General features: G+C 40.4%; 1 protein-coding gene across 3 annotated transcripts in view; it reads left to right on the top strand.

Moving 5' to 3' along the window:
* Positions 1–24,740, top strand: part of LOC146714992 (zeta-sarcoglycan-like) — a 58,904-nt gene extending 34,164 nt beyond the window's left edge. For all 3 annotated transcript variants that reach the window (XM_085451343.1, XM_085451345.1, XM_085451344.1), the window contains 5 exons: positions 3,003–3,090; positions 5,351–5,473; positions 6,523–6,595; positions 20,363–20,486; positions 23,591–24,740. In XM_085451343.1, the coding sequence (XP_085307469.1) occupies positions 3,003–3,090; positions 5,351–5,473; positions 6,523–6,595; positions 20,363–20,486; positions 23,591–23,782 (600 nt within the window). In that variant the 3' untranslated portion in view covers positions 23,783–24,740. The remainder of the gene's footprint in view (positions 1–3,002; positions 3,091–5,350; positions 5,474–6,522; positions 6,596–20,362; positions 20,487–23,590) is intronic.
* Positions 24,741–25,495: the final 755 nt, after the last annotated feature.

Below are 25,495 nucleotides of genomic sequence, written 5' to 3'. Positions count from 1 at the left end.
CAGTATGTAAATGAGCCTCCAGCACAACAATCGGTATAATTAAAATTTAAATGTATCTATGCAAATAGATAGTTAGGCTTACAGTTAAACTCTGAACAGTGCTCTTTATCTGTGCTTTAAACAGTTTTCATTTTATACTCACTCGCTGAAAGTCAACAGCGTCAGACAGCACACATTTGCTTTGTTTTGAAACTATTTCGTAGGAGCAGGGTGACGTGCTCTCGCTTTCTGCTCTGAACTTATTCATCATATGCGGGGAGGCATCCTCTGCCGTATACCAGTCATGGTAATTTTTCAGTCTGATGGGGCCCGGTACACCTACAACAACAGGCTCCGTTTACGTGCATTCACTCTGATCTGCGCTTGACCTTCCTCGGCAGACACAGTGACTTTAAAAGCCTTTTATGTGATCCCGGGGAGGTTGTAAGGAGAGCACGAGCGTCTCAGCCGTGCCCCCTCAGGATACTGTTAAACACCTATAAACTCTTTAAAGGGATACTTCAAATCAAGAAGTCAAATTTCTCCATGATGCCGCTGCCTCGTGGTGAAACTTGATGATGCACATTAACATCGGAAAGGAGCGAGCGGGGAATGAAAATGAACCAAATGACCTCTGCAAAGTTGAGATAATTATTAAGGGAACGGCAGAATTATTTGCTCAAATACTAGACTGTGATTAAATGCTTGTAAATGTCACTTGTTTTAGTACAATTGTAGAGCTAGTGACATGACGTTTTTCCTGGGTCAGAATGAGCCTGTGGTTGACTAACACACTGCAGAACGATCAGAGTGCTGCAGTAAAGTAATAGTAAAATTCTCCATCAGCACCAGTTGGTGTTTTAAAGAAAGTAGCAGCTGGCTTACCTGACTAAACATAAAAAACCTTCTACAGGTACTAGTGTACCCCTAACATGTACGGAGGTAAATTCTCATATATTCAGGCCACTAAAATAGCAAAATAAAACACACTGGCAATGAGTGCCCATGCTGTTTGGTCTGTTTGCGCAGTTGGCATCCTGCACTGCTTAATTACATTAAAATTTAAAAAACAAAAAGAATAAATCAAAGCTAAATATAGTACTGTTTATATAGAGTAAAATATATTTAAATCCCTGTGTGATCACGGGACAATGCCAGCTTTCCATTGTCTGAAAAATAAGCGCACTCCTACACTCGTCAGCCAGACACAATCCACCTCCATTTAATAAAATGTGTAATAAAATATTGGTATTCAAGACTTAAGTAAACACCCATATGGTAAAAAAGGATTTCAGAAATCAACTGTCATTATGTTTGCATGTTTATGCCTTATGGTTTACCCATACCTGTGAATAACATGCACCTGGCAAAAAAAAAGCTAAAATTACATGCTTGAAATGGACCCTGCAAAGCTCACGTGTTGTTGTACTGTATGTTGCAGCTTTAGTCTGGTCTTAACACATCATATGATCGTATTAAGGATACCCATTTTTATCGACATAGAAATAGAAGAAAGCGCCTGGAATTGACTGGTCAGCGGAGTCGCATGGATTACTTGCACATATATCTCAGCTCACATGCAAGCAGAATAGATCCACTTTTACAGAAAAGCTTTTCAGCACTGTGGCTAAAACATCGTTGGGATGCACCAGTTATTCATCTCTCTTTACTTCCTCCTGGTGACTAACTCGCATAGAAGTATCGCCCAACCAGCCCTCTGCCACTAATTTACACTGAATGGTCTTGTTGGATAGATTGAATTGTGTTATGAAACTGTGCTGAATTACATGTGTACAGGGGATCATTTTTAATATAAAAACAGCGTGTTTAAAAAGGAAACGACACACAGAGCTCTCAAAACAATTCCAAGTGAAGGGTAATTTCGCTCTGTGGCATGTGTAAAAGAGTAACTGCTTACTGCTAACTTTTCACCATAAGAGTTATACGGTGGCGCTAGGTCAGTGTTGCTACAGCTTCTTATACTGCCTGAAGATGTCCAAAAATCAATTAAGGCAGTCTTGACATACTGTCTGGGTTTGCAGCCCTAGAGCACAAGTTGTCATTATGTCACTGAGCTTCCAGCAACATCTGCTTTTACAGAATTCTTATTTATGTTGCTCTTATAGGTTTATAAAATATTTTGGTCAAGTACCAAGAGAAAGATCTCTAGCTGCTTTAGGACGTTTGACAGACCGATACAACACACAAGAAACATTGATATGTGCTTCACATTTTCGCAGACCCACATAACCCTCCCAGAGTATGTTGATGTTCAACCATATATACTTTGTGTGATAGCAAGTGTGTGATTGTAGCGGTCAGGTATTTAAAATCTAAAGTCCAGGTAGAAGTCTCCTAAATGTATTCATAAGATGATGTTACTGGGAAATGTAGACGTCTGAGGTAGAATGGGTGCATTTCAAAGCCTTTTCAAAATGCACATGTGCCATCATTCAAATGTTAACAAGCTATAAACTTGCAAAATGCAAAGCTGCCAGAAAGCAGGACAGGTCCACAGCCGAAATGTCTGCAGCGATGAAAAGAATGCACCCACGCTCATCACACACACGTCCTCGGCTGCCCCGCAAACCCCTTCCTCCTCCTCTATCTCTTTCTTCACTTCATTACTCATCTTTCAATAATTCGGTTTTAATTTGTTCCATTTTAGCCTTAATGTTGTGTAATTTGGTGGTTATTATCCAGGAAAGATCCACTTGGGAAACCTTTTTACTGTAGACTACAATCTACTTCGAACCAGCATAATTACATTAATTCTGATTTCAACAAGACAAGGCAGTCTCTGATAGCTGCTGAGTGTGGGGATTTAAATAAGTCCTGTTCAGTGATCTTACATATTTAATTTCTTCCTTCCTCTGTGGTTCTTTAACATTGAAAGAATAAGTTTAACAGTTTCCAACGCTGTTTATGAGATTTAAGCTTTTTAATGCAGCATTTTTTTTCCTCTCTTCTCCGTCTCTCTCCCACTGTGTGTCTCTTCCTCCCCCCTCCATGCTTCCCCCTAGGACAGCTTGTTGGTCTTGCGGTCAGACAAGAACGTAACGCTGAATGCCAGAAACGAACAAGGCCTGCTAACTGGTCAGCTCACAGTGGGTGAGTTTCCACTTCCTCCTTTGTGTACCTCTACACTACTACTGCTGGTGCCATTTCCATCCTGAAACTATAAATTGCTGCTTGCCTCACCTGCAAGGAAACACCTGCTGTGGAATGACTGTCTGCAATGTAGCCTACAAGTAGTTTCAGTTTTTACAGTGCTGTGCAAAGGTCTTGAGCCACCCCTCATTTCATTATATGTTGCTGTTTGCCATTTTAAACTTGTGCAAACGTTGACCAGGCTTTTTAAAGGTTTATAAAATATTTTCCTTGGAGATTGGCTGCTTTTTCACTTATTTTCCATTTTCCAATTTAAAATTTTATTTTCAAGCATTTTATCACCAGCAGGCTGTCGCAAAAAGGCTTTTCATCATGTGTATTTATGAAAATTATGATTATGAGAACACATTTTGACAAACATAAAATTTTGTTTTGAAACCTTACCTTCAAAAACTATCTTTAGTAGAAGAACAGTATCTGAAAGTTATGTTCTTAACAAAAGGAAAAAAGTCCTGACAGAGACCTGAGAGATTAGGCCACAGGTTCGACTCGAACCTTTGCTGCTCCATTTCATCCACAAGGCATATGGGCGCTTGCTCAACCAGTAACCTAAACGGGTGCCAAAGAAGCCATTCTTAAGGAAGCAAAACAAGGAGAAAAGGCTGAGTTCTGCCAAATTACAAAAGACCTGGAAAAGAAACACGCGATTAGATTTTGATCCAACATGTAATACAATCTGGAAAGCTTCTGATTGGCAACTCAATTCATTTTTCAGCATGACAATGATCCAAAACACACTGCCAATGCAGTAAAAGAATACCTGGATAGAAATAAACACACAGTGGTATGCTGCCCGTCATGGATTGGCCTCCCCAAATCCTAGAGCTGCACATTATTGAAGCAGTTTGGGATCAACTCGACAGAGAACAGAACAAAAAGCAGCCAACATCCAAAGAAGAGCTTTGAATGTCCTTTAAGAAGCCTGGAAAACTGTTCCTGAAGACTATTTAAATGACAAGAAAGCTGCCTAACAGTTCAGGCTGTGTTGAAGAATCACATTTTTATACCAGATACTGACTTTCAAGCTTGTTAGAGTTGTAGAATCTCTGTTTTTGGCTTATGAATGTTTTTCTAATAAAATATATGAAGAAATAAGATGCACTTCCAGACTTTTGCACAGCATTGTATTCCTCTCTCTTTGTACAACTTATTATTGAAAAAAACTGGTCTTGGATTAATCTGGCCACAGCTGTATAAATTACCAGATCAATACCATTTGTTGATGACTTCATTTAAGATTAGCACAACAATTTATCTTGAAGTTCTCTTTAATGCTTCTACATCTTATTCGAGTAGTTTGTTTTTTTTTTCCAGACGCTAACCTTTGATGCTCTTATTGAAAGAGCAATAGTTTCATCTCTTTATCATCAGGTTCAGCCATCAGTCAGACTAAATTACCAAAGTCATTTACATGATTAATCACCACTAGAAAGCAAATGACCTGCTTATTAACATTAATAGCTATTGATCTTAGCCAGCATAAGTAGAGAGTTGATGGTGATTTGACAAGACTGTTGATATGACACGTTTTGGTCACGCTTGACCTTCCTCTGAAAATTACGCCTGCTTTTGTGGGTACTGCGTTTCGTCTGAAATGAGATGAAACTCAGCGAGAATAATTAAATTCCCCAGCCGTCGCAGGGCATGGATTAATGGCAGAGAGAGGAGAGGAGAGCAAGAAAAGGAGACGAATTTTGTGCATGCACATCTGAAAAAACACCAAAGTCTGGAGAACAGGAATTAATATTCCTCACCAGCGGAACAGATTACTGATTTGTCTTCATTCATCAGAGAAGCATGGCTGATCCAGCTTTGTTAGGAGCCTTTCATTTGCAAAGCAAGCACTCCACAAAGTATTTCAGATTGCTAATAGTCTTACATGCACAAACATACTGTAGCTTCCCGGAGCAGATTTAAAAGACCAGAGTCGCATAAGTCAACCTTTATTTGACAGCGATATTTTCAAAAAGTGAAAGTTGTTACCACTGCAGACTAATAAAACTTTTGAGGTGGAAATTTTTCTAATCGTAACTAAAATGTATAGTTAGATCTAGAAACATTCATAAAATACTGGAAAATGCAGTAGAGGTAAATGAATACAAATAAGCTGAATCGTTCCTTTGCCGTTAAATTGAGTGCACTCAGCAACGTTTACTGAAGGTTTTCAATGGAAACTTGAGTATCTACGTCTCTCTTGCAGGTCCCGAGGCTGTGGAAGCCCAGTGTCAGAGGCTGGAGGTGCGAAGCAGAGACGGGGGCACACTTCTGTTCACTGCCGACGAGGAGGAGGTCATCATGGCAGCAGAAAAGTTCACAGTCACAGGTAAGACGATGCTGGAGTCTCACTCAGTTGTCTTTGGATATCTTAAATAAACCGTGATCAATGGTGTATTGTCTAAAACTAAAAGGGCAGATTTGAATCTTAAGTTTTTGTACTGTAGGTTTTCCCGGAGTATATTAGAAGTCCAGCACATTAATGAGTAAGGCATAAGTAAGACTTAAGACTTTAATCCACAATATGTCAACACAAGTAATATACACTATCTGGTGATTTCATTTGGTACACCCGTTTGGCTGCTTGTTTGTCAGTTTTCTAATCAGCCATGGCAGCAATGCATTTGGGCATGCAGTCAGATGACTTTGAACGTGGCGTGATTGATCTACTAGGATTTTCCCTCTAAAACATCTCTAGAGTTTGCAAAGACGGGTCCAAAAAAACAGAAAATATTCCATGAGCAGCTGTTCTCTGGGTGCTTTGTTGATGCCAGAGGTCAGACTGCTTCATGCTAATTGGAAGGCAACAGTAACTCCAATAATCACTCGTTACAACCAAGGTATGCAGAAGAGCATCTCTGAATGCAAATATACAGCAGAAGACCACACTGGGTGACACTCTCAGCTCCAAACAGGAAACTGAGGCTACAGTTGACACAGGCTGACCAAAATTGGATATTGGTCACCTGGTTGGGTGAGTCTTTTTCCTGCCACATCATGATGTTAGGGTCAGAATTTGGTGTAAACAACAGCATGAACGAGTTGCCTCCATTGGTCTTCTGGTTTTACACATTTGCTTGGCAAGTAAAAAGGCAGCAGAGCTAATCACACAGCCAGTGCTGGGCTTAGCTGTTCTAAGGATTTTAATGATTGAAAGACTGCAGCAGGAGGTTTATGTGGACAATACGTGCCCATTGCCTGCAGTCTGTTCACTTGTTTTTTCTTCTCTTTTAAATGGTGATATAATGTAATTGAATCATGCAAGTCACTGAAAAATATGGATTTAGTTTCTATGTTTAAATCGTTACCAAAAAAGTATTTTGTGGAACATAATATAAAGCTGCACTGAACACGATCTGGGATTTGTTTTATCCGCAGGCTCGGAAGGAGCCGTGTTCGGACATTCAGTGGAGACTCCTCTGATCCAGGCGAGGGCTTCTGAAGACCTGAAGTAAGTTCATATTCAATGACTTTACTGAAATTCATTAAAGCTTAATGTCATCTGTTCATGTTCTGTTAAATTAAAATTAAGATCTTTAAATAATGATGATAGATGTTCTGTGGCATTTCAAAGTCAATGACTGTGCTTAAAAAAAACACATGTGGCAGGAGCCATTATTCACCAATATCATTATCTCAAGCACCCTCTTGTACTCAAGCGTCTCCTGGTCGCCTTGTTATGATACAAATGTAAAAGAAGATTTGACCAGTTTTACAGCCGAGGGTTGAGCTAATTTGTTAGTTATTCTCTGGCAGGCAGGATTTGATTAAAGCACTAAGAGACCTTGGAGAGAAGGGGGTAAGGTTGAGCTACGTGTTGGAGTCCTATACTCCCTCGTGCATGTGATCCTCACTGCACTCTGCCTGAGGCTCTGAGCCCTGCGTCGGTCCATTAACGAGCTATAACGAGTGTGGTTTGTTGTCCACCTTACTGGTCCTGAAAGGAGGGCTGGGATCAAAGTTGGCAGAAAAAGCGGTGTTCTGGCAGCTAATTCCCCCAGAGTGAGAGGAATACTGATGAGTTTCACTTTAAAGCGTGTGCGCACACACAGGACTCACACAGACACACACAGGCTCAGCTCAGGAGCGACCATCTGCAATGTGGTCAAAGTCTTAATGAGAGGAAACCGAACAGGAGACAGTCGACACACAGAAACGGCAACATGACTTAAGCTGGGCTCTGATTTTCTTCTGTTTAAAAGCATATTCGATCAAAGATATTTAATTTATCAAAGGTTGATTCTGTTTGGGTTTAATTTAAAGATTTCCAAATTGAATTTCCTAAAATCCACGATGCCGTCTGACTGTGGACGACTGTCTTCCCTCACTGGTGAATTACTGAAGTATTTCCAAGCAAACAGATGTACAAACTGTACTGTGAGGACTAAATAAAGACTCCTTTTATATAGACCTAATTTTCTTTCCAAATGTCTTATGAAAGATTTTTATTTCTTTATTTTTTATGTTGAGTCAAACGGTTTTCTTAAAAAAGTAAAATGAAGGAAACATAATCCTGTGAGTTATTTATGACATCACTTGAAGCCTAATAACATTCTGTCTGTTTATTGAATAAGTGGGTTGTGGGAAAAACAACATTGCAGTTGATGCAAAATAAATATAAAAGTTAATTTATTTTATTTTATTATAATTCACAGAAATCTTCAGAGGATATCCTGGGGGACCTGCTTCCTCTTTAGTTATTGCAAGCTATTAAAATAATCATTAAACAAGCTTTTTAATCAGATTTTTTTCAAATTTAAATCTACAACCAAATGGATTTTTACCTGCAAATTAGCAAAATCACAATTTTTATCTCTTAGTTGCAGTCATGGAAAAAAAATGCAGGACTCTTCTCTTGTGAAAAACTTAAGCAGACCCTTAATGCTTCCATGGTAGTTAAGAAGTCACAGCAAGGTAATTCTAATCAAATATACTTGCTTAATTGATCATCAGCAAGTGTGAGCACCTCAATGAAAGCAAAGGTTTTGGCATTTTGCTGGTCTGGAGCATTTAACTGTGCGTTAACACAATGCCACAATCTTTTCAGGAGTGGAAGTGCCAGCAAATTCACACCAAGTTCAAACTATGCTCAGAGAAACTACCGAAAACCCAAGAGCTTTACTGAGACTGTACAGGCCTCAGTTAGCATGTTAAATGTTAAAGATCATGACAGTAAAATTAGAAAAACAATAACAAGCATGGCTTGTGAAGAGAAAGAATATATCAGTATGGGCTATGTTTTAAAGTGGCATCTGAACACAAGACTTCTTCAGAGAGATGAGACCAAAGTGATGTTTGGTTATAACGTGCAGCACCAAATTTGGAGAAAACGTAACACTTCATACCAGCTGTAAAGCACGGTGGTGGATGGGATGAAGACTTGGGTTTGTTTTGCAGCCACAGGTGCTGGATATCTTGCACTGGCTGAGTCGACCATGAACCCCTCTGAGTACCAAAGTGTTCTGAAGTCCAATGTGAGGACATCTGTCCAACAGATAAACTTTGACTGGACCACTGCAACATCCTGATGCTTTTCTTTTTTAGCAGATTTGTCGCTGTGCTTTGGATCATTGTCCATGACCCAATTTCAGCCAAAGTCCAGACTTCAACTGAAACTGAAATAATGTTGGGTATTACCTTAAGAGAGCTGTGCATAAATGAAAGCCCGTAAACATCAATGAACTGAAGCAACATTGTAAAGAAGAGATGCGTAAAAGTCATCCACAAGAATGTGAGAAGTTGATGTATAGATGCTGAAAACGATTACTTAAACTTATTGCTGCCAAACTTGTGATTCGTGGGGTGTTCTTGGTTTTTCAGAGATTCCTGTGAAAACTTTCTTGTCCACATGAGTGTAAATGACCAAGATTCAGATTAAAGAGTAAAAGTCTCTTGCATATTTTAAATTCAGTATGTCAGTGGTTACATTTTTTAAATACTAAACTAGGCTTTACAGTAGAAACTGGATGAAGTGGAACGTTTAATATTTTGTCCACAAAAAAATTAAAATGTAATCTTAACCTTGAATTAGTGATTTAGAAACTACTTTCCTTTGTCCATTAGATGTGTTTTTTTTCCAGCAATGAGCAGTTAAAGCAGCCATGTTTTGAGTCTGTGAAAGCGTGACTGTTTCCTAAAATAACCCAACTCTCACACCGTGCCAGCAAAACTCCATCCCCACAATCGCAAAGCAGAGACTTTTCATGATATAGCCAAACAGTAAAATGTGAGCTGGAACAGCCTCGAATGATTACACATGTAGATCTAATAAAGTAGTCAGTAAGGTGACATCATCTTCAGAAAACACTGTCACTAAAGTAAAATATATACTTAGATTTTTACTTTAATGCCCAATATAGCTCATTCAACAATCTGATTATTTATCCAAAGAAAACATTTTTTCCCACATCTCCAGTATTTCTTTTAAAAGTGGCATTTGCCTTGTTCAGCATTGTTTATGTATGCAGCTCTGGGCCTTTCCGTAAATGCTAATGAGGCTCTTCCCTCCCGCCACCTCGCTGAAATCATGACAAGTTAAGCCCTCCTTGCAAATCGTGTGTCACCTGTGCAGTAAGCCCCTCCGGATGATAAGGACACAGCTTGGCTTGCGTCCACATCACCTTTCTTTCCCCGTTTAAAGAAACATCACTCTCTTTGTGATGTGTTTTATTTCCCTGAAAGCCAGGAGTAATCTGGGAGATGAACAGAGCAGAGTCAAATCAAAGAAAGCCACATGAGAACTTCTTCCTCTTTGAAGCACCTGTTCTTCTCCTGGAGTTTACCCGTGTACGCTGGCACTCAAGTCTGTCTTTGTTTGTTATGATCATTGCCTTTTGTGATTTAATTACTTATTATGTGTGACTTTTACTGGTGGACAAGTGCAAATGACTTAGCCAGAGTGGCTTCCAGCATCTTTTGCGTTGGCAGCCTATTTAAGCGTGAGACAACTGAGATGTACAAGTTTAAACTGGAATGAGAGAACTGGAAATCTGAATTTGTAAATCTATAATATGTATATTTGTTGATGTAGATGCAGACCTAGCAGGAGAACTACATCTTTCCAAACTACAATCAAGAGCAGGAATAAAATTAGACATAGTTTCACATACTGGAAAGATTGTGCTTACTTTTCTTCATCTGCTGAGTCATCTGCTTTTTCTTAATTTGTTTTATTGGCTGGTTGCCTTGTGAGAGTTCTTAGTCTATGTGAGAATATCACCTGATAGACTTTTGTGACACAGCTTCAAGTGAATTTGTGGGGACAATCTGAAAGCCTTACGTGCTTGGGACTCTGTCCTGCTGGGGAATTTCAATGCTCACATGGTAAACAACTGTGTGACCGTTGGAAGGTACAGCCTTACAAAATAATAGTGTTTTTGTATTTGTTTTGCTTTCATGGTAATCACTTTTTCGCCATTAGTGCACTTGGCAACAGGACATCCTAAGTCAGAACTTGATGATTGATTTTATAATCATATCATCAGACCTTATGTGTTGGACACTAAGGTAAAGAGTGGAGCAAAGCTTTCAACTAATCAAAACCAGGTGGTGAGAGGGTGCTCACTTATCAGAGGCCCTGATCTACAAGATCTTCAGTTCCCACCTCCAGCAGAGCTTTGACAGCATTCTGAGGGAGACTGGTGGTCTGGTGCCTGGTCTGGTCCACTCAGTGGTTGGTGCCTGGTCTGGTGGTAACCTCAAACCAGATATTGGACACCAGAGGGCAGCTGTCAAGTTGAAGAAGTAGTCCTATTGAGTTTGATTTCACAGGCAGCCGACAAGTCAGGCCAACAGGCCAAGTGGGTTGCAACCACAGCTGAAGTCAAAATTTGGATGTTGGAGGAGTTCGGTAAGCAAGACTTTCGGTCATCCTTAAGGCAATTCTTGGAAACAGGAAGCAGGAATATCACACTGTGTAATCCTGACTCTATACTGTGCACAGTCAGGATGCAGTACCGCCTGACTGCAGCTGAGGATATTTTAAGTCCCACTGATATCCCTTATGTAGCAGGAGCAGAATTTGGGGGTGGTGGGTTGACTTGCTCATCATTGTCGTGTTAAAAAGCTGGGATTTGTAAGGCTGTTTTGGTTAACACACTTGTGCAGCATTCATTCATTCATTTCATTCATTTATTTGTTCATTTCAGGCACAACAAAAATACATGTGGAAGTTGGGGACAGAGCCAATGGAATGGGAGACTAGGGTGTTGGTCCCATCTTATATGCCAAGCTGCTGGGGAAGAGAGTCCTTTTTTTTTTTTTTTTTTAAATCAAAGTTACGATTAAAGAGGGGCAATGTGGTTTTGATTCTGGTCGTGGAACACTGGACGAGCTTTTTAATCGTCTCGAGGTTACCTAATATGCACGGAAGTTTGCCCAATGAGTCTACGTGTGTTTTGTGGACTTAAGATTTGGCATTTGACCGAGTCCCTCAGGACTTCCTGTATGCAAAGGCTGTCTCTTACTCCCTCCCAAATGAGTTTTGTCTTTCAGGAAGGGGTAAGAGACCTTGATAAGCAGAAATGAGCATTATATTAAAGATGAAAAACAAAGACCAGGGGTGTTAAACTCACTCTTGTTTATGGGTAATGTATAAACAAAGCTGCATAATAACCTGACTTTCTAGAACTACAGGTATATTGTAAAAACAGTGAACAAACAATTTATAAAGTTGTGATGAACATCTGAGATTCTCACTAATAATAATTGTAGTAATATTTAGCAATATTGATTACCACATGTGCACTGCATATTTCACCGAATCTGCAAAAGCAAAAAACCTTGACAGGTAACGTTGAACAACAGAAGTATTTCACTTTTTATGATTCAAACAACTTGTTGAAACTGATTTTCTGAGACCGACTATTTTCTTCACAGTAACACTGACATCACCTCATGTCAGATATTAATGACTTCACTGCAATTTCCACACTTTCCACCGCACTCTAGGGGGCTGAATTGGTCCATTTGGTGGGATGGTTCTAGCAACCGGTCCTCATGTTTGATGAAAACAGAAAAAGTCATTCTGAAGTAATTTCAGCCACAAATATCAAAAGACAAAATTAAATTCTTAATTTCTGAATACTTTGACAACACTGCTCTCTGCATAAGTAAGAATCTAACTAATTACTTAATCACGCTACTGTTTATGCTTTAGTCTCCTGTGTAATGAATGCTGTGACAGCAATGTGCAAGGTTTACAACTGAGTAGAGTGTTTGGTCCTCTGCTTCGTCACCTGCTAACTAAAAGGTATGCTTGCGTGCTGCGACTTGTGGATAATTGCACTTGTGCTGACAAAGAAGAGAACTCTTGATGTTAGGTCTGTAAAACGAGGGGATTGCAGTTATGAAGCGGATCTGGTCCTGCTGGAGAGGCGCCAGTTTGTCATCTCTTGCTCTCAGCTCACAGCTTCATTACCTTTAGACATAGCTGTTTTCAGACTCCGATCAGCTCCCTCGCCCCACAGTAATTTCTTTAGTTCAGTTCCACTCGTAAAATGCGCCCCCGAGACTGAGTTTGAGACAAAACGAGAGAGATAATTGCTGTAAACTTGGCTCCGACTCTCTACCTAACTGCCCTCTTAGCTTGATGATAAGGAGCAGCTTGCTTGTAGCCCACAATTATAGGCTTAAATATTAAAATGTTTCTGTCAATTACATAATGACATAATTTCACATCTCATTCTGAAGGATGGTGCTCTGATTCCTAATGCGAACGTCCCAAATCCATCAGGACAGGCAAAGCTGTGTGATACTGCTGTGATATTATCCTGGTGTAGCTGCGATACTTCTGTCATCTAGTTTGCATACACTTAGGGAGACTTCATCTATTCTTTTGACATCTCTTGACAACAGATGGTAGATTCACTTCTAATCAATGTGACACAAAGTCTCCAGGTCTCAATTGTATCAAGAACGAACATACTCAGTTTTTTGGGGTTTTTTTTTTGCTGGCTATAAACTGCTGCTTGAACCCACACAGGAATCTGCAGTGAGACAAGTCTGACATTAAGCAGCAAAGGCAGGACAGACAGGATTTGAAGGCTCTCTGGGTTCTTACAGTGCAGACATCACATGATGAATCAGGCCCAGAATCAGAGAGCAGAAAAATAGTTTTTCATTTCGTTTTCTCTGTAACTTTCTGCTACTATAAATGGCCTGGTAAATGGCCTGTATTTATATAGCGCTTTACTAGTCCCTAAGGACCCCAAAGCGCTTTACATATCCAGTCATCCACCCATTCACACACACATTCACACACTGGTGTGTACTAGAGCTCTCCTCTGCAATGCGGCCAGCTGCACGTCTGTCTACAGTTTATCTAAGCAGCTCTGAGGACAGTCCGTGCTCTAGCCGTGTCCACACATGACTGACATGTTCATTAAAGAGATAAAAACTCTTCTTGTTCCCACTTAGCTCTGGTCGGACTCTACTACTGCTACCAGTTAGGGAGCACAGAGTTATTACAGAAGTGTGCACATGTTCTTTTCCTCTTATTTTGACTGCAGCAGTGAAATATTGTTTCTTGGTTATTGCAATGGTCTTGTAGACCAGATGAAGAATGTTTGGACTGCTGATAACATTACTTACAGATATATTGGAAATAATTGGTGTAAACCTTGTTAGGGATACTGATTCACTGTCGTACTTGCTTCTCCATGTGTCTTCATAAGTAAAGACATGGACAAGTGTGTGGAGCTTTTGGGATATCTATTATCGTACCCCCTTCCTAAAGGTCCAGACGCCATCAAATCTCAGCATACGGTTAGGTCCTTAAGTATTTGGACAGCTACACAATTGGCCTCTGTACACCACCACATTGTATTTAAAGTCAAACAGACAATATGTAACTGAAGTGCAGACTCTCAGCTTTTATTTCATTTATAACAAAAGTACTCCATTAGCTGTGGCTCAAATGTAATTGGACATCATTTTAAATGTAAGGATTGCTGAGATGCTTTGCCAGGCTTTTAATGAGAACACCTTCACTTCGTGCATGTTTGTGCGTCTCTACTTTTGGCCGTTGAAGAACATCCCATTTGTTTTCTTTGAGAAGTTCTTGGGTTGCTTTCGCATTACGCTTTGGGTGATGTGCAGATTATTTTGGCTGAATCTGAGCAGAGAGTAGAGCCGTGTACACTTCACAGTTCATCCTTCTGTCAGCAGTCACATCATCAATAAACACTCGTGGCCTGGTTTCACTGGCAGCCTTACATGCCCATACATTAACTCTGGATCACGAGCAGTTTCTCTCCTTCTCTATACTTTTCTCTGTCTATCATTCTGGTACAAGTAAACCTTGGCTTTGTCTCTCAAAAGATTTTCTTCAGGCATGTGCAGGCTCTTTTAGATGTTTTCTGGTGAAATGTAAATGCCCTTCTCATCGTTTAGTGCAACGAGCTGGTTTGCACCTTGTTGTAAACGCCTTGTAATTGCGTTGAGTTGAAGCTGTCTGCAGTTTACATATTTCAATTGGTCTGAAAGATTTCTGATACTACAGCATCTGACCTGTGTCATATTTTCTGTGTATTTGAACAGTTTGAGCCATTTCAAAGCGGATGAGGATGGATGTTCCATCCTCTTTGTCTCTCCTATGGGAGATTACTAAAGGGCGGGTTGATAAGACAGGAAATGTATGCTCATGAGCAGTCGGTGGATGACGTGTCCATAATATCACATTTCTGGGGTTGGTGGTGGCGTCGACCACTGGTGATTGGCAGAGATGGTGTCTCTTCATGACTCATGTTTGGTTTAAGTTTGGGTGGGTTCTATATTTTACTCGCCTGACAGGAGATTGTGACCTGAGGAACAATTAGGTTGATTTTAGTTTTGTACTGCAAAAACCATTCATGTCCTGCCTCTTTTGTTGTGCCATTTTAGATTGCATCTGAAAGAGTTCACTGGGAGTTCAAGTAATGTCTGTGCATGCATGGCTTTTACCTTAAAGATGAGATTTCTAATAGTGTATCTAAAGAGGCCCTTTTAAATGTTTCTGATCAGCTGCTAATATGAAGCTTTCCATGTTGATGAATATGTGTCCTTCCATTGTGGCATAGTTTAAATTCTGTCCATGTTTTATATTTTTCATACTCCATCCTATGTTTTTGTGGCCACAAGCCTGAATATAGCTTTCATATTTATGGTGGGGAAAACAGTAGCATATTACCTTTTTTTCATTCTGCACCCATCACATTACTGTTTAGTGGTATGCTGTAGTAGTTTTGGAAAGTTTTTCTTTTGCTGTGTAATGTTTGAGATAGTTTTTGGGTACTGCCACACATTCACCACAACCAGTTATTGAACTTGTGCTAAAAGGGAAACTGATAAAGATGGTAGTATATAAAGCCCAGTGGATCCCTGTAAGTGATAGTAACATATAAAAATAAATTAGTCTTTCACCCCCCAAGCAAACATGCTAGATATGCACTATTTAAACAAATCTCTTTCTCTTTGGTATCACCTTTTTGGTCATCAGCACATCCTACAGCTATTTTCCTCCAAAGCTCTGTGATACAGTGACCTTTATGTGGACGTAAAGGTCAGCTTGAATACACCACAAAAGGTTGGTCAGGTTTCCCAGAGAGCGGGAGAGCCTGTCATAAACAGCCTTTACGACTGCAAATACCAGATAAGTTATCACTTGTGACGGCTTTACGTTTCAAAGCCCTGAAATATGGTGGATGCGTCAACCTCTTTTAACTGACGCCCTCATCAGTCAGCCTAATGATCGTAACGTTTTGGGGAATTGTGACATTTTAAGAAAAACTCATTTAATGTTTTATCACATTTTCCCATTCTTCTGCAAAGGCAGAAGACAGTTTACCAACTTTGTAAAAAAAAAAATGTTGAACTAATTTAAAAAATGTTTGATGAAAAGCTGTGTTTTTCTGTATTTTTACCCAAGTCTTTTAAAATGTGGTTGAAATCTGTGACACGGTAGAGAAATTTAACTGCTGATTTGTTAAATTTGAGAAGCAGAACACAAACAACTCAATCAAGTCAATCCAAAAATGTTAAATGCAGACTGTACACACTCACTGACCTTGCGTCTAGTACTGGGTTAGAGCCCCATTGTAGACTTCAGAACTGCCTCAGTTCTTTGTGGCACAGATTCAAGAAAGTTCTGGATCATTCCCCAAAGATTTTGGTCCATATTGACACAATAGCATCACGCAGTTGAAGAAGATTTGGACATCCCAAAAGGTGCTCTTTTTTTTACAATCTAAGCATAGTGAACTCATTTTTGTGTTCAAGAAACCAGTTTGAGATGATTTGAGTTTTGTGACACGGTGCGCTATCCTACTGGAAGCAGGCATCAGAAGATGGTACACTGCAGTCATAAAGGGGGATGGACATGATCAGCAACAATACTCAGGTAGTCTGTGGTGTTTAGACTTTGGTCAGTTGGTACTGAGGAGCTCAGAGTTTGCCAAGGAATTATCCCCAACACCATTACACCACCAGCCTGAATCACTGATTCAAGGGGCACTAACTCCACTGGAGTGGCTCTAGCTCAGGAGGTAGCGCAGATCACCTGCTAATCGGAAGGTTGATGGTTCAATTTGTCTGCATGCCAAATATCCTTGGGCAAGATACTAACACCAAGTTGCTCTTCGATGCATCGATTAGAGTATGAATGAGTATAGGTGTTATATAGAAAGAGCTTAGAAGAAAAGTGCTTGTGTGAACGGTGTAAAGCGCTTTGAGTGCTCAGAAAGCGTAGAAAAGCACTATACAGTGGCCTGCAAAAGTATTCAGCCCCCTTGAACTTTTCTATATTTTGTCACATTACAGCCACAAACATGAATCAAGTTTATTGGAATTCCACGTGAAAGACCGATACAAAGTGGTGCACACGTGAGAAGTGGAACAACAATCATACATGATTCCAAACATTTTTTACAATTAAATAACTGCAAAGTGGGGTGTGTGTAATTATTCAGCCCCCTGAGTCAATACTTTGTAGAACCACCTTTTGCTGCAGTTACAGCTGCCAATCTTTTAGGGTCTGTCTCTACCAGCTTTGCACATCTACAGACTGAAATCCTTTCCCATTCTTCTTCGCAAAACAGCTCCAGCTCAGTCAGATTAGATGGACAGCGTTTGTGAACAGCAGTTTTCAGATCTTGCGACAGATTCTCGATTGGATTTAGACACCAGACAGGTCAGGGATAAAGTTATTGAGAAATTTAAAGCAGGCTTGGGCTACAAAAAGATTTCCCAAGCCTTGAACATCCCACAGAGCACTGCTCAAGCGATCATTCAGAAATGGAAGGAGTATGGCACAACTGTAAACCTACCAAGACAAGGCCGTCCACCTAAACTCACAGGCCGAACAAGGAGAGCGCTGATCAGAAATGCAGCCAAGAGGCCCATGGTGACTCTGGACGAGCCGCAGAGATCTATAGCTCAGGTGGGGGAATCTGTCCATAGGACAACTATTAGTCGTGCACTGCACAAAGTTGGCCTTTGTGGAAGAGTGGCAAGAAGAAAGCCATTGTTAACAGAAAACCATAAGAAGTCCCGTTTGCAGTTTGCCTCAAGCCATGTGGGGGACACAGCAAACATGTGGAAGAAAGTGCTCTGGTCAGATGAGACCAAAATTGAACTTTTTGGCCAAAATGCAAAACGCTATGTGTGGCGGAAAACTGCACATCACTCTGAACACACCATCCCCACTGTCAAATATAATGGTGGCAGCATCGTGCTCTGGGGGAGCTTCTTTTCTGCAGGGACAGGAAAGCTGGTCAAAGTTGATGGGAGGATGGATGGAGCCAAATACAGGGCAATCTTGGAAGAAAACCTCTTGGAGTCTGCGAAAGACTTGAGACTGGGGCGGAGGTTCACCTTGCAGCAGGACAACGACCCTAAACATGAAGCCAGGGCAACAATCACCTTTCTTCCCCATTCTAGTGCTCAGTTTGAACTTCAGCAGGTACTCTAGATCATGTCTACATGCCTGAATGCTTTGGCTTGCTGCCATGTGACTTGCTGGTTAATTATTTGCATTAACAAGCAGCTGAACAGGTCTACCTAACAAATTGGCCAGCGAGTGTATAGTGTGCTAGATTTAGCTTAAAGGCCATTTTCATCTGCACCCCCTGAGCGACAGCTTCTAATGATTCACAGCTTACTAAGAAAAACAGATAACTACTGTGGTAAATTAGAACCTGGCATTTAAAAGCACAAACACAATAAAACACTTCACAAAAAAGCACAACATTAAACAAAATAACAAAACTAGAAGACAAAACAAACCCCCCCACGCACAAAAAAACAATGGTCCTTTCTATCATCAGCAAAGCAAAAAAAAAAAGGAAATTAAACATTTTATCAATGCCAGAAAGTGCTGATGCTGGCCTAAATGTTAGTGTCAACCTTTTAACATGTGGAACTTATTAAACTCACACACGGCTCTTTTCCATTCACTATATTTAATACAGTTATCAGGAATATTGGATTTAAATGAATCTAATGTTACACATGTAATGCACGTCTTGAGCAGCCATTGATGAATTCCAGTTGATATGTCGTTAGTGATTGCTGGGTTTATTTATTTATTTATTACACCAGTCAGTCTCAGGCAGAGTGAAGTGTGACTTCACGCTGCTGCGTTAGCCTCACAAAGGCCATACATGATAATGGAAGGAGTCTGAGACGGTTATAAAACCGAAGAAACATTTTTAACTTAATTCATTTAATGCTTTTTTTTCTTCTGGACTGTGCCTGAAACAAGCACTCATGGAAATTGAGCACTTTGTCTTTTGGCAGAAGCGCCTGCTCTGCTGTGTGTGTGTGTGCGTGTGTGTGTGTGCGCACAGTGGGTGATGACAGAACTGCTTTGAATGGAGTGAAAATATCACAGGCTCATGCATTACATATCACAGATTTCTTACGACACGGCTCAGTGGACGGTGTTTTAAATGGATCTTTTAATGACTGCCCTGTCCATAGAGAATCAGCAGACTCTTAACAAATAATTATTGGGGGGTTTAAGAGGAGAGATGGGATTTTGAGTGCTGCCACTGGAGATGAATGAGGTTGTTTTTTTTTTCGTTTTGGGTTTGTTTGTTTTTACACAATAAATAAAAAATTTGAAATTAGTACTTAAAATTACATTCTTGCCTTTTTTCTGTAATAAGCCGTTATTTGCATTCACAAAACCAACAACATGAAGGGTTTGAGATTAAAATTGAATTGGAAAACGTAATACGCAAACAAACATGTCATAACACTGTATGCTGAAGCGTGGCGTATCTGCTCACTGAACAGCTTTCACGGAGAAAACAATAGATGGGTATTAAAAGAAAAGCCACTCTATCTTCTTTATTCCTTCACGTCTAGAGCACAAACAATCCCGGGTCAAAGGCACGTTTTCACAGATCCCCTTCAGACTGTATCTACTGACAGGCTTTTCAAATGCAGATGAAATTCGTTTGCTCGTCTTTCTTCGCACCCTTATTTCCACTAGTGCATAATCCAAAATATGTGTCACTTTCAGAGCGTATGGAGATTTAAGCGATTTAAAGGCAGCTCCTTAAAGTCTTCCATTTAAAATTCATTGAAAACAGATTTGAGAGAGATGTGCGCGTGGGGGGGCGGAATCAATTTGAAACGGTTATGAGTTATGAAAACAAATTCCACATTGATTGGCTCTCACACTTATCTTTCCCTGTGTAAACAAATAGTCCACAGGAGGAAAATGCAAATTGCATTAGCCTCAGCGTGGCTGAAGGTCAACATCAGCTGATACAATTATGGGCTGTTTAGGACAGCCATACTGCTTTGGAATAATGAAAGCAGCTATTTAAACATGAACAGCAGCTTTAATATTCCTCCGGTAGGGAAGCAGTTGGTACGGCAAACCCCAAGCTGCACTTGCTCAGACAGAAATATCAGTGCGCTTTCTTTCCTTCTTTCTTGTTAAATTTGAGACATTTTGACTCAAATTTGAAATCCTTGGATTTGTTATGAAAACAAAGACGATTCACGTCATTAATCTGGCCTAAACACGGAGAGATGTATAAAATATCAACTGAATAACAATCAGTGTAACCTTGAATGAATTTTGTATCCTTAGCTATTAAATCCAACTGAGAGGCAACGTTTTAATAATGCAAACATGCTGAAAGTATAAGCAGAATAAATAAATGAGCTCATCCGCTGCATCACTGAGCTGCTTCTTTTTTTTTTTTTTTTTCTTTCTTTTTTTTGTCAGGCTCGAGTCTCCCACACGAACCCTGACCATGGAGGCTCCCAGAGGGGTGGAAGTGAGTGCCGCTGAAGGGTCGCTGAAGGTCAGCGGTCGCAAGGATCTACGGCTAGAGTCCACTGAAGGAGAGGTGAGGAGCATTCGTTTCTATATATGTATATCTATATATTTGTTTTAAATATTCTACCACAAGGCATGTGATATGAAGCAATCAAATGTGACTGAGTAGTTTTAGCTTTAACACAGGAGGAAATAAGAGACTTTTTTTATAGTCTTTCCATTTTCACAGACTTAAAGATCTGTCATTGTTTCTTTAATCGTAAATTAAGGAACTCACAAGTCTGGAGTTGATTCCAAGTGTTCAATTTATATTCATGAAAAATGCAAATGCAGTATTTATTCAAGTCAAGAACACCGCTGTCATGATACTCCTGATGTGATATTATTGCGATTTTAAACGTTTTGCTATATGCTGAGTATCACATTAACATATATTGCGATTTATTCCCTTTTTTTCCAAACTTGGTCAGCATCTCTTTCTTTTACTTTGTAAAGTTCTCGCATTTCTGTCATTTTATTGCAGCAAAATAGAACTGTGAAGCAGACAGACTGACCAACACGGTCATTAACACCCATCAAAATGTTGCATGCACCTGACAGACTGAGCTGTTTGTGCTACATTGTGTTACATTGTGTGCGACTGAATTCAAATGTGTGGGCTGCTGTACTATTAAAGGTATTTTAAGCAGCGGTAGCCAGTCATCTGTGAGATAATGAGCCACATATGAATCCACAGCATGTAATGTCCAGATGTCTCAAGTTAATGCAACCCTTTGCTGTACTCACATTTATGCCTAACCTCTCTGTAGAGCCTGGGTACAGCTGTATCCATCAAAGGTGTCACACACCTGGGTTCCAGTGCCTTGAGATTGGGGAGGGGAAAATGCTTCTTTTTGTCCTCCACGTAGTTGCACAGCCAGGTGTCCTTGAGTTTCTTAAAAGGCACCTATAAATATTTTCTTAGCTCTGAATTGGGAGGTAGTTTTGTCAGTGGTCCCAGTGTTGGTTGTTTTGTAGAGACAGCAGCCAGCAGTGAGGACAGAAAGTTTGCCAAAGTAAACTGTATGGTGGACCACCACGAAAACGTCCCTAATAATAAACCCAACCAGATACTATTTCACCTTCACAAACATGAACGTTTTCATGAAACTCACAAAGGCAACACGAACAAAGCTAAAGCTATTCAGAGCTCAGAGCCAACCGCGAGCTAGGAGCCTCGGTATGAGCAAAGGATCAAGACTGTGATGAGGGGAAATTATGGAGACGAGTCAAAAAAAGAGAAAAGGGCTCATCTGGTGACTTTTTAAAAACACAGTAAAAGTGATGTAAGAACCTGACATTTGTTTTGTCATGTAAATCTTTTGCTTTTGTTTGAGGCAAATATGTCAGGTAAAGGTGGATGTGCAGCAGCTCCCTTTTAATTAATTATTTGTAGCTGTCTCCAGTGTCAGAGCAGTTTTTCGGTTTCAGTGTGAGAGCACGTGCTGCAAAATCGAATAATTCATTTTAGTTTGAAGAATTTTATAATGTAGAAAATTAGATTTAGCAAAGATCACTATGAGCAGGTCACACATAGAGAATAACCGAAAATTTGCATCAGCCAAGCTAATGTTCATAGTTCTCCCAGAGTATTTTATGACACTCCCGTGTATTATATCCACCTCCTTTGTCCCTTCCTTTTTTGTAAATCCAAACATAAGTCCAAGTTCTTTTTTTCTACAATGCTGCCATCTGTTTTAAAAACTTCCTCCCGTATGCCGATGTCACTTGGGGAAAAAAAACACAAGATCACCATCTGTTGAACTGTTAAAGTAATTTCTTTTATTATTCTAGGGCTAAAAAGTTAGTATTGTCTTTGCAGATCATATAATAAAATATCAATATTTGATGGGTCTGTATCAATACAGTATTATCTCTCAAACTATTGCAGTACTCTGGCGTATCAGTACCCTCTGCCCTTGTTACCTGGATGATGGAAAGAGAGGGAAAGCAAGGACTAATTATCCAAAGCAAACATCATTACTTGTCAAATATGGAGGATGCATTGTGATTGCATGTACGGCTACCTGTGGAGCTAGGTCTGCAGTATTAATTAGCTTCAGCAAGGAGGTTATGTGGTTTGTTTATTTAGTCTGTTTGTTAGCCGGATGACTCAAAAAGTTGAAGATGATTTGCATGAAAACTTGGCCAGAGCCCGGGCTTGGCTCAACTTATTTATTTCAAATTTGTCATTTTACAAACTAGTCTAAATTCAGATATCCTTCTGGATCCAGGAACTCGTGCATGGTGCGGAGGAAATGATCAGCCTTGGCTGGGTTTTTGTAGTCTCTTGTTGTGAATGCTGATAAAAGAAGCAGGCTAAATTCTGGGCCGTGGCTCTACTTCCTGCTCAGATTCAGCCAAGTGCTGTAAAATGAAAAGGACGGTTTTTTACGGTGCAAATGAACAGTGACCTCAAACATCCCAAAACAACCCAAGAGCTTCAGAAGGCAAAGGATATTTAATGCTCTTAAATCGATGAGTCACTTGCTTGATTTTTTTAACCCAACCGAGCCAGCTGTTCACTTATCTGAGACAAAAACTGAGCCACGAACGCTGAGACAGAAGGCAGCTGCAGTAAAGGCCTGGCAGCGCATTTAGTGATGTCATTGCTTTCAAAGTCACAATGCAATCCTTATATTTATGAGTTTGTCCAGTTGCTTTGAGCCTGTGGATATGGTGGAAATGAAGTCGTTTTACTTTTCTGTTTTTCTTTTTAACATTTGAGCCTGGTGGTGGATGGAAACAGATCTCCAGAGTTCTAATAATGGTTGTTTAGAGAATTGTCAGTCACTAATTGGGAAATCTTGGCAGTCTGTTTAATAGTTGTTGAGCCATTTCAGTCTGAACCAAAGCAGCGACCCACCAACTGACACTCGGCTCCCTTGAGCCACTAGTGTGGCCAAAAAAACAAAAAGAGAGAGAGACCAATTTAATGTTCCAGGCCAAATCCACCTTCACTGCTGATCTAACTCATCAGATCAGGACTGCTGTATCTCACTCCACCTGCTACTGTATTTACTGATTGTGCCACAGTCATTTATCAGTTCCAGTTGGTACTATATCACTCCAGGACACCCCTGACAGTGTTATTTGAATGACTTCCAGCTTGTCTCCAACGTTGTGTCCTTCCAGATACTTTTAGATGCCAACGCCATTCAGTTTGGAGGCCTCCCGCTCGGCACCTACACAGTGTCGCCCAGGCAGGCCTCGCAGGAGCAGACCGTGTACGAGGTGTGCGTTTGTCCCAGTGGCAAGATCTACCTCTCTCCCGCAGAGAGCAGCTCCACCTGCCAGGCCATGAGCAACATCTGCCTCTGGAGCTGACCTGGGAGCAGCGGCGGTTGAGCGGTGACAGTTAGAACATCTGCTCTGGAGCTGCAGAGAGCGGGATGGGTCTCTCCGATGGTACAAATGACAGAGTGGGACACTGAGATGGAGCTGGTAAGAGAGACTGCAGTCAGGTCAGCACAGAAGCAGTGCGTTGAAGGAGGTCAGGACTCTTCCACCAGTGGAAGTCGCGGCGGCTCTCTGAAATCAGGAATATCCCACACGGAGAGGAGAGCCTCCATCTCCTTATTAGATTCAGAGGACACGACTTTTATTTTTCTACTCCAGGTTAAGTGCTGGCAGGCAGTGACTGTTTTTATGATAAGGAAGAAGAGGAGAGGTGGGGATGGATGAAACACAGGTGCCTTCAGCTTTAAATGGCTTCATTCTAAAACTGTCTGTGCAGCTGGAGTCAGACATTAGCTGTAATGGTAGAAAGTGGAGTAAGCACAATGATGTTTTTCCCTCTAAAAATCCCATAGACTGAATATAAAAGATGGACATAATCACTGCAAAGCCGCTAACAGGTGTGTGAAGCCTTGAGTGTAGCTTTTTGATGGTCACATCTTTGTTAGATCTAACAAACTGAGCAACACTGCACAAACACACATGAAAAACTTGCTAACTACACGCATTACCCAGTTTGTCCTTGATGGCACCAATGGTGACGTTTGTTAAAGTAGCCCTGAAAATACTGATTGAGCCCAAAACATGACAGAAAGTGGTTTATTGTGTTCATGAAGAGAGAAGTAGGATCATTTTCTCATACAGTCGAGCTTCTTTCGCAACAAGATGAGTCGCCCTCTGCTGGTCATTAAAGAAAATGCAGGTTTATCCATGTTTTATATGCAGTCTATGAAAAAATTTAGATTGTTTTTGTTTTTGAATGATCTCAATAGGTGTGTGTTTGTTTTCTACTCTGTCAGAGGCTGTGTATTAAACTTGTTTCTGTGTGGCACTCATCGTTCTTGACATTTAACTATTCCCCGAGGTTCAGGTGGACAGATTTCCAAAGACTTCGCTCTCTAAGATAACTGTGACATGACGTACTACAACTTTAGCTGGAAGACCGTCTCATTGAGAGTACACGTTTGGAGCGTATATCACATATTATGTGATATTCATTGTGTTGAAAATGAAGTTTAGCTGAATTGAGGATAACTTAAACTATAAAGAATGAACATCATGTGATCAAAAGCTCCAGAACAGCAGGTCAGTGGACCTTGTGGTAAGTGTTTCTTTGACATTTGTTCAATGAGAGGGGAAAGTCCCCCGATTCTCGAGTACTACAGCGCCACCAGTAGGGCAGAAGTTGAAAGTGCATTTAAGTCGTACTTCACAAAAAAATTAGGTGTGGTTGGATAACTTGCATCAAGCCCATTTCAAAGCACCCTATTAAGTCAGTTTCTGCCATACTGAATGTTGTTAAAGCATTTAATACACCGGGCACGTTTGTCATTTTCCCCAAGTCAGCACCAAAGAAGGCACAGACCATCTTCAGATTAAGCCTCACAAAAGCTGAAATTAGTGGCAAAGTTGACAAACAAGCAAAGCCGTGTACCATCAAAGCTGCGATTAGTCTAAACTAAACTCCAGACAAATGCACGTTGGGTGACTTAGTGAATCTAAATTTGCTGTAGACGTGAGTGTGGATGGTTGTGTGTCTCTCTGTGTGTTTTCCCTCTAAGACAAACTGGTGACCTGCTCAAG

This window comes from Copadichromis virginalis, linkage group LG3 (genome assembly GCF_057382275.1).
Source record: "Copadichromis virginalis isolate Kocher_CV1m ecotype Utaka linkage group LG3, C_Virginalis_male_GT1.1, whole genome shotgun sequence".
NCBI lineage: Eukaryota > Metazoa > Chordata > Actinopteri > Cichliformes > Cichlidae > Copadichromis > Copadichromis virginalis.
Note: the sequence above shows the minus strand (reverse complement) of the source record. Positions and strands in the feature narration are given on the sequence as shown.